The 15,773-nt window shown below is 40.0% G+C and overlaps 2 protein-coding genes across 2 annotated transcripts in view; both read left to right on the forward strand.

Moving 5' to 3' along the window:
- The window catches only part of PTPN14 (protein tyrosine phosphatase non-receptor type 14), a 202,709-nt gene that overhangs the window by 66,187 nt on the left and 120,749 nt on the right, over positions 1-15,773 (forward strand). The gene's annotated exons all lie outside the window — the stretch shown is intronic.
- Positions 603-3,395, forward strand: LOC101146685 (AP-3 complex subunit sigma-1-like). Its single transcript, XM_055378992.2, has one exon. The coding sequence runs from the start codon at positions 2,210-2,212 to the stop codon at positions 2,789-2,791; it is 582 nt and encodes a 193-aa protein (XP_055234967.1). The 5' UTR covers positions 603-2,209; the 3' UTR covers positions 2,792-3,395.

Raw genomic sequence — 15,773 nt, forward strand, 5'->3', positions numbered from 1 at the left:
AGTCTAGGTCAGTTGTACTTTGAATTTACCTGTAGGTCCACTTCTGCCAGCTCAGAGTCCATTAGCTCTTCCATATTCATCTGTTCTCAGCAATTACAGGAAGGAGAATGTCATACCACTTGTCTAATGAGGCCTTGATCCCGGTGGTTATCACAGATTTCCCAAAATTGAATGAAATGCTCCTCTTGTTCCCCTTTCTGAAAGAATTCCAAAGCTTCCTTCAAGGCAGTCAAGGGGATCCTTCCTTCCGCTAGAAGCATTCCTCTGTTTTGAGTCTAGAATGCTTCACGGTGCTTTTTGTCTTGTGGCAGCTTCCTGGGAGAGATACGAGGCTCACTTATAAGTGCTCAGAATAAAAATACAAAACACAGTAAGTGCTCAATAATGTTAGCTAGGATGATGGTGGTGGTGGGTGATAAATGATTTAATCTCATTTATGCTCCATCTTCTCCTCCACTGTCCTTCCAGGATAATTAGCAGCACTAATAATCTGGTTAGACTCAGCTCAATGCTTTCTATTTGATATGAATAAGTGAGTATTGTTTACTGCTAAGACAAGTGTGGTGTTGAGATGGCATTTTCTTTGTTGAACACATTTTTGTTTTTCCTTGAGAAAATGCCTAACCTTTTCATTCTCTTGGTTTTCTTTGAACATCTAAGTCTTCCCACACACCTCCAACTGCTTTGTGAAACAAACGCCTCTTGTATAACTTTCCACATTGTCCAACCTTTTCAGATAATCTCAGCACCTCGCACTTTTGCTTCCCCTGAAGACATCCCTCTTGGAGACCTTTAATGACCTTCTGTTCCCATCTGCATGGAGAGGAATAAAGACATTCAAACAAGTCTTCTATTTTCAAGTCCTTCCCTACCCATAACCTACCCATTTCCCTCGCAAAACAAAACACCTGGTACCTTGTGTCTCTAAAGTTAAGTGTACAGACAGCAAGTTTAGCTTTCTCTGCCAGGTTTTTACCTTCTGTATTTATATTTTGTGTTGGGGGGGTTTCTGAAACCCCCTTGTTTCATCAAACATGGAACTCTTTGCATCTATATCTTGTTTTCTCAATGATTTGAAGCGATTTTTCAGTTGGGGAAAAAATGGGAACACCTGCATTTTACCACTTTAACTCAGCCATCTCCTAACTTCTAGTTCCAAATTCATGTTTGTTTATTATTTTTTAAAGAGATAGGGTCTCACTCTGTCACCTAGGCTTAGTGCAGTAATGCAATCATAGGATCATGGCTCATTGCAGCCTTGATCTCCCAGATACAAGCTATTCTCTTGCCCCAGCTTCCCGAGGAGCTAGGACCACAGGTGTGTGCTGCCATGCCTGGCTAATTTTTAAATTTTTTGTAGAGACTAGGTGATACTGTGTTGATCAGGCTGGTCTTGAACTCCTGGGCTCAAGAGATCCTCATGCCTTGGCTTCCTGAAGTGCTGGGATTACAGGCATGAGCCACCACATCCAACACCAAATTCCTAATGATTGACTGGATTAAAATAACCATGCCAGGCGAGGAACTAAAGACACCTATATTTCCTAGACCCATTCTACGATTTCTTTTTCCTTTCGTCCTATTCTTTATTATTGGATACAAATGATAGCATGCTTATCTTTTGGAGATGAAAGGGTCTTTCTCTAGTGAGAACTCTTTTCTTTCAAATGCAGATTTTATGGGAAAATCCAACTGGCCTGCTCTGTGTTTTCTGTTAAATAAGCCCATCTCTATGAGTTAGGTGGTAAAGGTAATTTGTTTCATTTTAGTACTATAACTTAAGAAGACTAGGAGAATTTAGAGTTAAGGGAGAACCACTGAGATAATTAAAAGGTGAAGAAATAATACCTACAAAGAAAAAGTAAGAAAGGTAGGATTATTTATATCGGAGTATATGAGGGAGTGAGTGTCATAATGAGAGTTAAATATATAAAGGTGCAGTGTAGAGAAGATGGCACCCAGTTGCCCTTTTAAAATGAAAGACTTCAAGAGGAAATAGATTAAATTAGCAGTAGAGTCTATAAATAGCATAACAGAGTATAAAAATAGCAGTAGAGTAAGTATATTTTACAAAGAAGAAACTTCAAGACAGTGAAAGTTGTTAACTGGAGGCGGGTGGGGAAGGGTTGCAGGCAAGATTACTAGGCGAGGCTTGTGCGCCCGCTCCCACCCTGGCCACCAGTGCCCACCCGGTCGGCCTGGCACAGCCATGATCAAGGAGATCCTAATCTTCAACAACCACGGGAAGCCGCGGCTCTCCAAGTTCTACCAGCCCTACAGTGAAGATACACAACAGGAAATCATCAGGGAGACTTTCCATTTGGTATCTAAGAGAGATGAAAATGTTTGTAATTTCCTAGAAGGGGGATTATTAATTGGAGGATTTGACAACAAACTGATTTATAGACATTACACAACGTTATATTTTGTCTTCTGTGTAGATTCTTCAGAAAGTGAACTTGGCATTTTAGATCTCATTCAAGTATTTGTGGAAACATTAGACAAATGTTTTGAAAATGTCTGTGAACTGGATTTGATTTTCCATGTAGACAAGGTTCACAGTATTCTTGCAGAAATAGTGATGGGGGGAATGGTATTGGAGACAAACATGAATGAGATTGTTACACAAATTGATGCACAAAATAAGCTGGAAAAATCTGAGGCTGGCTTAGTGGGAGCTCCAGCCTGTGCTGTATCAGCTGTAAAGAATATGAATCTTCCTGAGATCCCAAGTAATATTAACATTGGTGACATCAGTATAAAAGTGCCAAACCTGTCCTCTTTTAAATAAAAATGTAAAAAGGCCACTCCCAGGTAAAATCCAGGGGGAAGAGTCATCTAAGTTTACCATGCAGTTGTTTACCAAAAATAGAGGAGGAGAGTCTTAACTTTTGCTCTTGGATTTAAGTCAAGGTACTATATAGAAGTTGTGTAAAATCAGTATGAAAGTTCAATGTTGCTTTTCTTGCTCAGTGATTTTAAAGAAATTGAGTAGTTCCTATGTGATTTTTTTTTTTCTTTTCTAAACTGCATTCGGGTGCCCATCTATGGCATGCCTCTATGTATTGGCTACTACAGTGTGTTAAAAAGCGTTTCAGATATTTCTTTAATTCTGTACAACCTAAAATGTTGGTGTTTTGTATGGATCACAAGTGCAGCATTCCTTAATTCCTTCTGCTCTTTGTCACACAATTGTTATTTAAAGAACCAAGTATGTATTGCATGAAAACATTATGACTTTTTTCTCTTAGTTTAAATAAACTCCAAGGTAACTGGACTTCTAAAGCACCTTTCTGTTTGCCTGATATCTACTTTAGCAATAATTTTTTTTACAACCCTCTGACTCAACAAAGTAAATAAAAGTATATTTTATCACTAAAAAAAAAAAAAAGAAAGTTGTTACTGGAATGAGCTATCAAGGGATGGTCACCTTGAATAATTTTTATTTGATAGTGTTTAGCATCACCTACAGGTTCTAATTTATCTAATAAATGACTAAGCACCATTACTTTTTTTGTGTGTCCAAATCAGTTCATTTTGTCTTGAGTGTCTTGAGAGTATCCATGCACAGGTAATAGAAAGATTCTTGCCTTTTTTTTTTTGGAGATGGACTCTCGCTCTGTCACCCAGGCTGGAGTGCAGTGGCGTGATCTGGGCTCGCTGCAAGCTCTGCCTCCTGGGTTCATGCCATTCTCCTGCCTCAGCCTCCCAAGTAGCTGGGACCACGGGTACCCGCCACCACGCCCAGCTAATGTTTTTGTGTTTTTAGTAGAGATGGGGTTTCACTGTGTTAGCCAGGATGATCTTGATCTCCTGACCTCGTGATCCACCTGCCTCGGCCTCCCAAAGTGTTGGAATTACAGGCGTGAGCCACCGCGCCTAGCTCATTCTTGCCCATTCTAATGTCTGTAATGGAATCCTTGTTTACCAATCTTACTTCAGAGCAGCAGTACTCTTGAGAAAACTAATGACTTCATAAGGCTCCAGTGTCTGTGTAAATGAGACAGTTTTCAAAAATCATATGTAATAGATAACTAGAATATTTTAATTTTTATTCTTTTTTTTTTTTTTTTGAGCGGGAGTTTCGCTCTTGTTTCCCAGGCTGGAGTGCAATGGTGCCATCTTGGCTCACTGCAACCTCAGCCTCCCAGGTTCGAGCAATTCTCCTGCCTCGGCCTCCCAAGTAGCTGGGACTACAGGTGCATGCCACCACGCCCAGCTAAATTTTTTTTGTATTTTTAGTAGAGATGGGGTTTCACCATGTTGGCCATGGTGGTCTCGAACTCCTGACCTCAGATGATCTGCCCACCTTGGCCTCCCAAAGTGCTGGGGATTATAGGCGTGAGCCACTGCGCCCAGCAGTTTTTATTCTTGTGCTGCATTTGTTTGACCCTGCAATTGCTTCTGTTTCAAATGTTGCATTTATGTGAAATAAAGTGGGATTGGATATAATCTTTACTCAAAAAAATCTTACTTGAAGTTCTTATTTTCTCTTTGAGCCATTATGTACCCTTGTCATCTCGTTTTCTCCTTTTTACTTGACACGTTTTGTAGATTATCCTGAGCCCTAGAACAGCGTGTGGATGGTTGCAAATTTTCATCTGCTTCTTGTTTCTTTCTCGCCCTTGCCTCTGTGTGGGCTCTTCTCTTCCCAGCTGCCCAGCATATCTGCTGCTCTATTCATATCCTTACCTATCACTTCATACGACTTGGTAGGCAGAGAGGGTGCCTTTTCTTGTTCTTTGGGGAATATTGAGATCAATATTATGTGCTGTGCGAATAATGGTTTTTGAGAAAATGATATATAAATATAAGGGAGTACAGTCATTTGATGTTTGGGCCAAGTAATGTTTCTGTAGTTAAGACTTGGTGGGGGGCAGCAGTATTACATTTCTCAAAAGCTATCCTTAGATCTGCTTCCGAGGTTGAGGTGCTGTGACATGGCACTGTAGCTATTGAGAGATAGGATTGTTGATATTTTTGATGGTTGATCATACCCAGGGCCATGCCTAAGATTCACAGTTCACCTATTTGTTACAGACTGGATTTTGGGAGGCTTTCTGCTTCTTAGACTTCCTGTCACATGAGGACATTGAGACTTTGAGGTATCCCTTTTGGGATCGATATTTTCCTTTACTAAAGCTTTTCTGCCATCTTGAGGAATCATGCTTAAGGTAACCCAGTAAGAGAAAAAAGCTATAGCAAGAACTTTGTTCTTTTGACTCCAAGCGTGGGTCTTTTCTTTTTATTGAAGTGGTTAAGAAAACATATTGTTTCAGTCATCTTACAAGTGAAGAAATGGAAATCATAGTCATTTGTGATAGCCTCTGCATTTAACAGTTATTTGGGAAGCAATTTAGGGGTATGCAATAAGAGACTTGTAAAAATGTGTAGTTTTTGACTCAATAACAGTCTTGAAGAATCTATTCCAATGAAAGAATGAGAAGTATAGGGAACTCTTTTTGAAAAATAGCAAAAAATTTGAACCAACCTAAGTTGTCAACAATAGCAAATGGTTAAATAAATGGTGATCCATACACTGGAATATTATGCAACAGTTTAAAATTGTTTTTGAAAAATTTTTAATAGCATGAGAAAATAATACATAGTAATCATAAATAATGAAAGACATCAAATAAGATGGTACAATCTCAGTTACACAGTGAATTAAACATACTTAATTAAAATGATGAAATAAAATATGCAAACATTTTAATATTGGTCCTCTGTGGGTGGTGACGTGGGTGATTTTTTTCTTTTAGTTTTCTGTCATTTCCAATATTCTTATAATGAATTATAATCAGAAAATATTAAAGGTTATTAAAATATTTAGGTAAAGTGGAAAACGACTGAGCTTTCTAACCCTAATAATTCAAAAGAATAAATTTCAGGACATAAGCTGTTTTAATAAGTCTTTTTTTGTTTGTTTTTTTTTGGATAGTAAAGACAGGGTCGGGTGCGGTGGCTCACGCCTGTAATCTCAGCAATTTGGGAGGCTGAGGCGGTAGATGAACTGAGGTCAGGAGTTTGAGACCAGCCTGGCCAACATGGTGAAACCCTATCTCCACTAAAAATACAAAAATTAGCCGGGCTTAGTGGTGGGCGCCTATAATCCCAGCTACTTGGGAGACTGAGGCAGGAGAATTGTTTGAACCTGGGAGGCAGAGGTTGCAGTGAGCCAAGATCACACCATTGCACTCCAGCCTGGGCCACAGAGCGAGACTCCATCTCAAAAAAAAAAAAAAAAAAAGACAGGGTTTTGCTCTGTTGCCCCAGTTGGAGGGCAGTGATGCAATAGCTCACTGCAGCCTTGAACTCCTAGGCTCAAGCAATCCTCCTGCCTCAGCCTCCTGAGTAGCTGAGACTACATGCATGCACCACCACATTCAGTTAATTTTTAAATTTTTTGTAGAGATGTGGGTCTTGCTATGTTGACCAGGCTGGTCACAAACTCCTGGACTCTAGTGATCATTCCACCTCGATCTCCCAAAGTGCCAAGATTACAGGCATGAGCCACTGTGCCAGACCAAAAAATTCTAATTTTAAAAAGGAATGCTTGATCCTTTTTTTTTTAAGCAAAATGTACTACTTTGTACATTTTGTATTTAGTCAATGTATGATTGTATATGGTGCTGAAAGCCATGTGATAATGGGAGAGTGCTCTAAATAGTATTTATTAATAAATAATAATTGTTACTTATTTTATTATGTAAATGTACATCTTATGGTATAACCTAATGGTGAAAGATTGAGCTTTGGAGCCAGCCTTTGCCACCTGCTAGCTCTGGAACTTTGGCCAGGTTATGTAGCCTCAGTTCCCTTATCTGTAAATTGGACATGTGAAGATAAATGAGAAAATACACGTAAAAGTCTTTAGCACACTTCTTGGCACATAGTAATCATTTAAAGGCTATTATAGCTGAAACGATCAATGAATCATGAGTGTTCTACTGAAGGAACCCTTCTTCCAAATTTTCTTACATATAGTATTTAGGAGGGACATATGTTAGGTGATTAAGGTTTTTTTGTTTTTTGTTTTTTTTCCAAATACAATGGTGATAATCCAAAGATTGTGTAAGAGAAAGTAGATGTTTCTTCTCTGTTCCTCCTCTTATCCCTCTGAGTATGGAAATACTCCCTGGTTTTCTCCAAGCTCATATAAACCTAAACATACACAAGGTAACTGGTTTATTTGCTTTGGTTTTGCCTTATATATTGCTCTGCAACTTTTCCTACTTGGTAACACATGAGCATTGTTCAGAGCTAATATAGATTGAACTAATTTTTAATAACTGCAGAATAGCCTAAATAATGTAGATATGCCAAAATGTACTTGAACTATGTATTATGGATACTCAGGTTGTTACAAATTGCCACCCTCTACTACAAATGACGTTGAATGCAGCATCCTTATACAGAATTTTTAAGATTCATTGCTTTTATTTCCAACGAAAGTTTCCCTAGAGTGACACTGCTGAGTTCAGAGTCAGTGCTAATTACAGTGCAAAGGGATTTGGGGTGCAAATAATATATAAAACTTTGTTGGTTTCTGCCCTTTTATAATCTAATTATAGAAGAAGTATGCATTTATTTTTCTGTGGATTTCTTTGCTTATGTACAACAATTTTAGTAAATGGTGTTTATTCCTAGGGAGGTTTGAAATCCTTAGCATTCTGAAACATAAATCAGAAGAGCAAAAGGAGTCTCTTGAATTAGGTTTACTCTGTATAGTATTTGCTGTATTTATTAGATACAAATTTGTTAGAAATTGTACATAGTTAAATCTTGCAGTTTTTAAGAGCTAAGAGTCCCACTTGAAAACTGAAGCACCTGACTTTTGCCCTCTTGTTCCTTAATGTTGCTTACACCCTACAGGGTTGCAGACAGGGGAAGAGCCATCCCCACATGCAGTATCTCGTCTCTAGAGGCCCAGGCTTGCTCAGCACTGATGCAAGCAGCTGAACAAATCTTGTTTTGAGGTCACCGATGGTAACAGGAATGATAGTATGCTAACAAATTATTTTTACAACAGTAAAGTTACTGTGTTAGCATTAGACAGGTTCTTTTTCTTTGTAATATCACTGAGTGCTACTTAGTACAACATAAGTTGTTCCAAGTGTCCACTTAAGTAGTGTGGGGTATGTGTGTGTTGTGTGTCTTTACAAGGCAGGGGACAGAGAGAAGAAAGAACAATTGTAATGGGTTTGTGGTGCATGTACGTGCATGTGTGGCCACAGTATACCTTTAATGAGCAGCACGACCATGTCTGTTTAGAAGCTTTGTTTTTCCCTGTTAGTAATTAACATTTGGTTACATCAGTTGGGATTATACAACTCTTTAACAGCTGATACTAGTTCATACCTGTTTTCATTCTTTCTCCCCTCTGATTCAGCTTCTTGGCTCTGGAGAAGTGATTGCGTTATACACTAGAATCCACTTGGTTGTACTGATTCGCTGGAGTGGTCACATATCTGAAACCCACTGGGCACCCTGTCGTGGTTTCCAGTCAGTGGGACCTGTAGTTGCATGTTTTGGTTTCATATTTTTTCTCTTTGTGATGAACAGCCTTAACTTTAAAAATTCTCTGCTCTGTAACAATTGGCTTGTTGGGAAAACATTTTTACAGCTGTGGTATTTAGCAGTCATTGTGTTTCCTTGGGCTTCCTGCAGTATTCCGTGAAGTAGCAAGGATAATAATGGCGGTGATAGCAAACACATAAACAATGCTTACCATGTGCCAGGAATTTATAGATTATTAACTCATAACCCTCCCAACAACTCTAGGTGGTGGGGACTGTTTTCATCCCCATGTTAGAAATGCAGGGAGCGAGCCAGCTTCGGACCCATGGTTATGCAGTGTGTAAGTGGCTTAGGCATGGAAATGACTGCTTCTGGGTGAGGCTTGCCGGTGGGGCTGGAGAAAGTGGTGAATGAGGCGACATTCCCAGGGAAGCTCAGTGCTGGATGCTCAGACCCAGATGGAGAGAGCTGGCAGAGTGGCTTAGCTGCTGCTCACTGTTTGGATAGGAAGTGACACCCTGGACATGGGAGAGAAGTTGAGGGAACTCACTCAGGCATGGGAGGAAGGAAACAGGGGAAAGGAAGGTGTGGAAAGCTTTGCTGAGGGAGGTCACAAGCAACTGTCTCTCCAGGAGAGCCCTTCTTTCTTGGCTACTTCTGTCCCTGCAGGGCGCACCTCTCCGGAAAAGAGCGAAGCAAGCTAAAGGTATGTTTATCCTCAGCGAGTTTCTTTTGATTTGATGAGTGAGTCATCTGCCCTGGCTGGAAAACCTTTCCATTTGCTTTTGTGATTGTGTTTTTCAAATTGGTTTTTGAAGAGGTTCTATGCGACATGCTCAGGTTCTCTCACTCCACAACACAGTGGTACAGTAGAATAGGCCATCTAGGTAAGAGGCTCTGGCAGGGTGCTACGGCTGGGATGGGACCCTGATTCTGCCACCATGCCTTCTGGATAGAGCTTCCTTGGGCTGAAATTGGGTCCCAGCCTCAGGGCCCCCTCCACCATGTCTGAGTAATGTCCGCTCTGGGTGAGCAAAGATAAACTGCTGATGGTATGTCATAGTTGTTTTTTGTAGAATGTGGGTGCTTGCTATTGTCATTGTTACTTTTATATCATAAGGTCATAGCTGATAACCCTCTTTCTGCATCATATCAGCATGGTTCATTGGGTAAGAACATGGGGTCAGATGGAGCTCTGGGTTTGAACTTGATTGTCTTTAGTCACTGAGTGATCGTGGGGGAAGTTATTTCCTCTCTTTAGCCTCAGTCCTTAGTGTGTAAAATGGGGTGATATACTAAGAGAAGCCCTGTCGTCATAGGGGTGTTGAGATTATGCTCAGCAGAGTGCCCCCATCAATGTGTCTGCTTCACAAATGGCAGTGCTGATTATCATCTTCTTAGTGCTCTGACACTTGTGGGGAATTTCCCATTCTGATTTTTAGGTGTAATAAGCTCTGACATTCCAGGACATACATCACTGTGGATATAGATACTGACAGCAAAAAGAAGTGGAATTGAAGAGTTGCAGAATGCACGTCTCCCAAAGAAGGGTGGGGTGTCTTACAACAAAGCATTCCTGGCGTGACTAGACAAAGCTCATTTGAGAGTAAACCAGAGTCAGGTATTCTTCTGATGGAATTGATTATGCAAGCTGGACCAGGAAGAGTCCTTTATTTTATGCCCAATTGATGGTTCTTTACATTTTAAAGAACTTGTCATTTTACTTACAGAAAGAATTTTTCCTACTGCCTTTTAATAAGGAAGGGAAAAACTATTGCTTTTGGTTTTATCTAGTGAAATCCAAGTTCTGTTTTGGAAGGACAAAGGAGTTAGTTTGGAGGGAAAATTCTGACCCTTTTTAGTGAGCACTGTTATCTGTTTTACCAGGTTACTTTAAAAAGTATCATTTAATAAATTTTTTTATTTTACAAGCTCCAGCTTATTATTATGGAAATTTTAGGCACATACAAAGCTGTAGAGAATGGTGAGACCCCTGACGTACCTGTCTCCCACGTTCAAGAACTGTCAACTCATAGTGGTGCCTCATCTGCAGCCCCACTCAGTTCCCAAACCCTCATGATTTTTTAAGCAAATCCCAGACAACATTATTTTATCCATAAGTATTGAAGATGTACTTAGAATGCCTTCAGAGGAAAGTTTCGCTAAGGTCAAAAATGAAAACCTGCATGTTCTAAGTTGCTTCCTGTGGGAAAATCATGTCTCTCTGGAAATCTCAAGACAGTAATCCTTAAAGCAGGGGGTGGAGAAATGATCTTTTTAAACAATAACCGGGGGAGCTTTTTCAGACTAACTTGTCCTCCTAGAAGATTGCCTGCTGAAGCCACCCCCTTACTCCAAGAGTTCACAGAAAGTGTTAGAGATGTACAAGATAGAGAACCACCTCTTTGGGGAAAGTGCTTCTGGGTTATGGAGGCTTTTTAACCACCATGGATGGGACTTACTTAAAAATGTATTTATTTTCCTCCTTCTTAAACAGATTATGCTGGGTACTATATAATTGTTCCTATTTACTACAGGGAGTTTTGGACACCGATTTGTATGCTGTGGAGTGTGTACGTTAATCATTTACGTGTCACCTCCCTTGTTGCCATTTTTTATCCTATGTCAATGTGCTTGTCTGTAATAACAGCCCCTTGTCTCTTTGAAATCTGTTAAGGGCTGAGAAGTCAGGTCAAGGAACTTGTAAAGAACTGTACTTAAAGTCAGAGTAAATGAACTGAGGGTGTTCTTTTGTTTCCTGAGCAAAGTGTATGATGTTGGAATTAAGGATTTGGTGATATTCAACTGCTCAAAGGATGTTTTGGCTCCATTTCTTGGTTTTTGGCTGTGTTCTACATAGATCAGGTTGCTGTGTAGCCATGTTTCGTATAGGTGAGGTATTACTGTAATGAATTATAACACAGTAGGAATCTTTGTTTTCCAATTTCACATACAGCTTTAGAAAGGCTTGAAAGGTCATTTACGTGGTTAGTGCGTAAGAAAGATGGAAAATGTGTTTTAGGACAAGTTTCCATCTCACCACTGAGTAAAAGTGAGTTAGGAGGGAAATAATGGAATCTTAAAATGTGCTTTTTAAAGTTTTTGTTGTTGATGTTATTTTCATTAGCAACTAAAGTCAGGGGCTTGTGTTTTAAACTTTGCAGAAAAAGCTTTACTTGGCTAAAAATAATTTGATGTATGGATATGATTTGGGTACTGTACAGCTCTAAAACTGATTGATAGAAGAAACTAATAATCTCATTTGCACTGCACAAAACTAATTTCCTTTCTGCCTTCCTTTAAAGGAAAATAAGAGTAGACGTTTTTAGTATTCTTTTATTTCCCATCCCCTCCCACCTCATCCCTTCTTTTAGCCTTTCCTTAGGAAAATGACCTAGTACTATCAAAACTGAGCTGTGCCCTATGCAGGTTTATACACAGCACAGACTAGTTGCATCAGTTTTTCCTTTCTTACACCCTCACCAAGATTACATAGCTCTGTGAGATGTCCTTGGGAGTTGTAATAGTATGGAATGCTGGAGAAATTCCGAAGACTGTTGGTAAATATAGGATGCAATTGAATAGCAGTTAGCTTCTTTTGGTGATTTCAGAACTTATCTTTAAGAAAAAAAATAAAGAGTTAAGTATACATAGCATAGCATGGGAACTAAAAAGAAAGTGCGGTGACCATGTTTAGGATTTGGATTTGAACTTCTGTCTTTCATTTGCCTGTGCAGGTAATTCAATAAAAGACTAAATACAGACTGTGCAGGTAATTCAATAAAGAGGAATACGCTGCATTTGGTTGGTATTTGTGGAAGATCTCTCCTCTGCTTACCCATCATATTTAAAGATTTACTTGCTCTGCCAAATGACCTTTTCTAAATTGTGAGAAAGCTGTCTTTCTTTGCTTTGTGTTTTTAACTTTGAAAATTTTTTTTAATTAAAAATGAGAGAACAAAATACTGGAAATCCACAGTTAATAGGTAAAGATGGAAACTTACACTTCAGAGCTTAGGAAGCTGATTGACTACTCAGAAGTGAATTTTAGAAGTGCCTGAAGGTTTTCTGTATGTTCTCTTGCAATGTAGCCTATTCTATATAAAAGACCTTTAAGATGTGATGTTTACAGAGCAAATATCTCAACGAATTGCTTTCAGCAAGCATGGGCACACTACAACACTTTTTATCATCTCAGTAGTTCCATTGTATTTGTTGCAAGGAACGTGTCTGGATCTGCAATCTCTGTGAGAATATCCCCAGTATAAGACAGATCAGGGGCTAGAAAAGGAAAACTTGGGTGGTGGGAATGTTCTTTTGGAAACCCAAGTTCAATTTTTTCCCCTGAAAAAGCATGAGTCAGTGGAATAACTTAACTCTCATCCCTTTTCTCTGTAGCTTAACCCTCTCTTAAGAAGCCAGAATTCAGACCCATCTAAGGTTCCAGATTCCTTAAATGATTTGAAGAGTCACTGAGGTCATGCTGGAGACTCCTGCCCTGCCTTAATGTCAAAAAGCCAGTGATCTCAGGATTCATTCTTTCTTCATAATGACTGTGTTAGTCTGTTCTTGCATGGCTATGAAGAAATACCTGAGACTGGGTAACTTACAAGAAAAGGGGTTGAATTGGCTCATGCTTCTGCAGGCTGTACAGGAAGCATGGCACCAGCATCTGCTCTGCTTCTGGTGAGGGCCTCAGGGAGCTTTCAATCATGGTGGAAGGTGAAGGAGGGGAGCAGGCATCGCATATGGCAGGAGAGGAGGGGGCAAGAGAGCGAGTGGGGGTCAGGGGAGGTGCTAGACTTTACAACAACTAGATCTCAGGAGAACTCAGTATCCTGAGGATAGCACCAAGCCAGAAGGGATCCACCCCTATGACCTGAACACCTCTGACATCGGGGATTACAATTCATCATGTGATTTGGTGAGGACATATATTCAAACCATATCAATGAGAAACATTTATTTCACTTCCTGTCATGTATAAAGCTCCATGTTATGATTATAGAAGGTTACAAAGCTGACGCCCACACAGGTCTTTCCCTTCAGGACTCTGACTGGGGAGGTGAGACACACCTGATAGTGATTGTAGGATGAGAGACTCTGTGATACACCGGGAGCTGTAGAGACATGGCCTCATGGATTTTATAAGACCAAGGGAATTTCATATCAATTTCCCCTGGGGAAAAAATGAACAATGGGCAACACTGGATGATATACACATGCTGCTGGCTAGAATAAGAAATCTTCTTCCCACCCAGGATGGGCTCTTCAGAGGACATTTAGTCTAAGATTCTCTCCTTTATGCTTCAGGTGTCTGAGTTTGTGGGATAACCAGGTAGCAGTGGTTGGACTAAGAGAATGCACGATTCAGCATTCTACTCGGTCAGTTTTTCCATGGGATTGTCATTGCTTCATGTTAAACTCTATGCTTTGCCACCTCACCCCCCACCTTCATTTTTAACCTTTTAAAAGAGTTTCTCTACAGTAGGTGGTCAAGTACTCAATTTCCTCTTTGCACAACTGCTTGGCCATGCTTTGAGCAAACCTAGCATACTCTGAAACTATGAGAAGAGTAGGAAGGGAACTTGTCCACACTTCCTGAGTGCTCACTAGCACTGTTTTCTCGTTTACTTCTCACAAATAGGTAGGGTATGTATTAACTTCATAAGTGAGTAGACTGAGGCTGAAAGAGGATAAGTACTTTGCCATTCATTCTGCCCCTCTCTAGTTAAAGCCAGTACTTGCATGAAAGTTTGTGCATGTTCCTATCCCTAATAGTAAACCTTGGTTCTTAGAACCCCTCAGCTCAACTTCAGTCGAGTGAGGATTTTTCCCTTTCTTTAGTCTTTAGTTTTCGGTTTCCAGTTGCTTTACTGAGACAAAGACCCTAGAAGTTGAAGAGTTCAGGGTTTACTGCACTTTCCCTGTCATTCCCCCGGTACTTTGTATTCCAAATTACTTTCATCACAGAAGGGTGAAAGTCTAAGTCTTTAAAAAAAAAAAAAATAGATTTAGGGGGTTCAAGTGTAGTTGTTTTTTTTTTTTTTTTTTTTGAGATGGAATTTTGCTCTTGTCACCCAGGCTGGAGTGCCGTGGTGTGATCTTGGTTCACTGAAACCTCTGCCTCCCAGGTTCAAGTGATTCTCCTGTCTCAGCCTCCCGAGTAGCTGGGATTACAGGCACCTGCCACCATGCCCGGCTAATTTTTATATATATATTTTTTTTTAGTAGAGACGGGGTTTCGCCATGTTGGCCCGGTTGGGCACTCAAGTGCAGTTTTTTTTTTTTTTTTTGAGTTGGAATTTCACTCTTGTTGCCCAGGCTGGAGTGCAGTGGCACGATCTCGGCTCACTGCAACCTCTGCTTCCTGAGTTCAAGTGACTCTCCTGCCTCAGCCTCCCGAGTAGCTGGGATTACGGGCATCTGCCACCACACCCGGCTAATTTTTTGTATTTTTAGTAGCGATGGGGTTTTACCATATTGGCCAGGCTGGTCCTGAACTCCTGATCTCAAGTGATCCACTTGCCCCGGCCTCCAAAAGTGTTGGGATTACAGGCCTGAGTCACCGTGCCTGGCCAAGTGCAGTGTTTTTGCGTGGCTATATTGCATAATGGTGAAGTCTGGGCTTTTAGTGTAACCATTACCCCAATAGTGTCCCAGGCTACTTTTCTTTATAAGATGCTCCTAGGAAAAAGCGGGTTAGAAGATTGTTTTGAAATTAGAAAAAAATCACAGTATTGAAAAAAATCACAGTATTGAAAAAAATTAGGAGTCAGCATTGTTAGCTTTATGATCTATATTTTACTTAGAAATAGAGTCTTGCTCTGTTGCCCAGCGAGTGCAGTGGCATGATTATAGCTCACTGCCGTCTCAAATTCCTGGGCTCAAGTGATCCTCCTGCCTCAGCCTCCCAAGTAGCTGAGACTACAGGTGCACAAAACCATGTCCAGCTATTGTTTTTATTTTTATTTTGTAGGGTCAAAGTCTTGCTATTTTGCCCAGACTGTTCTTGAATTCGTGGACTCAAGTGACCCTCCCACTTTGGCCTCCCAAATATGTATAATTTCTTTAATTTCTGTAAATGGGTCTCAGCAAGAGTTGCAGCTTAGTAGTATTTATTGGATATGTTCTTAAAGAATAGATCAATAAAACTATATATTAAGTAACTTATTTCTGTTTATTTTTAAAAATAGACTCGATTTTTGGGAGCACTTTTAGGTTCACAGCAAAATTGAAAGGAAGTCTTAAAG

The sequence above is a fragment of the Gorilla gorilla genome, chromosome 1 (genome assembly GCF_029281585.2).
Source record: "Gorilla gorilla gorilla isolate KB3781 chromosome 1, NHGRI_mGorGor1-v2.1_pri, whole genome shotgun sequence".
Lineage (NCBI taxonomy): Eukaryota > Metazoa > Chordata > Mammalia > Primates > Hominidae > Gorilla > Gorilla gorilla.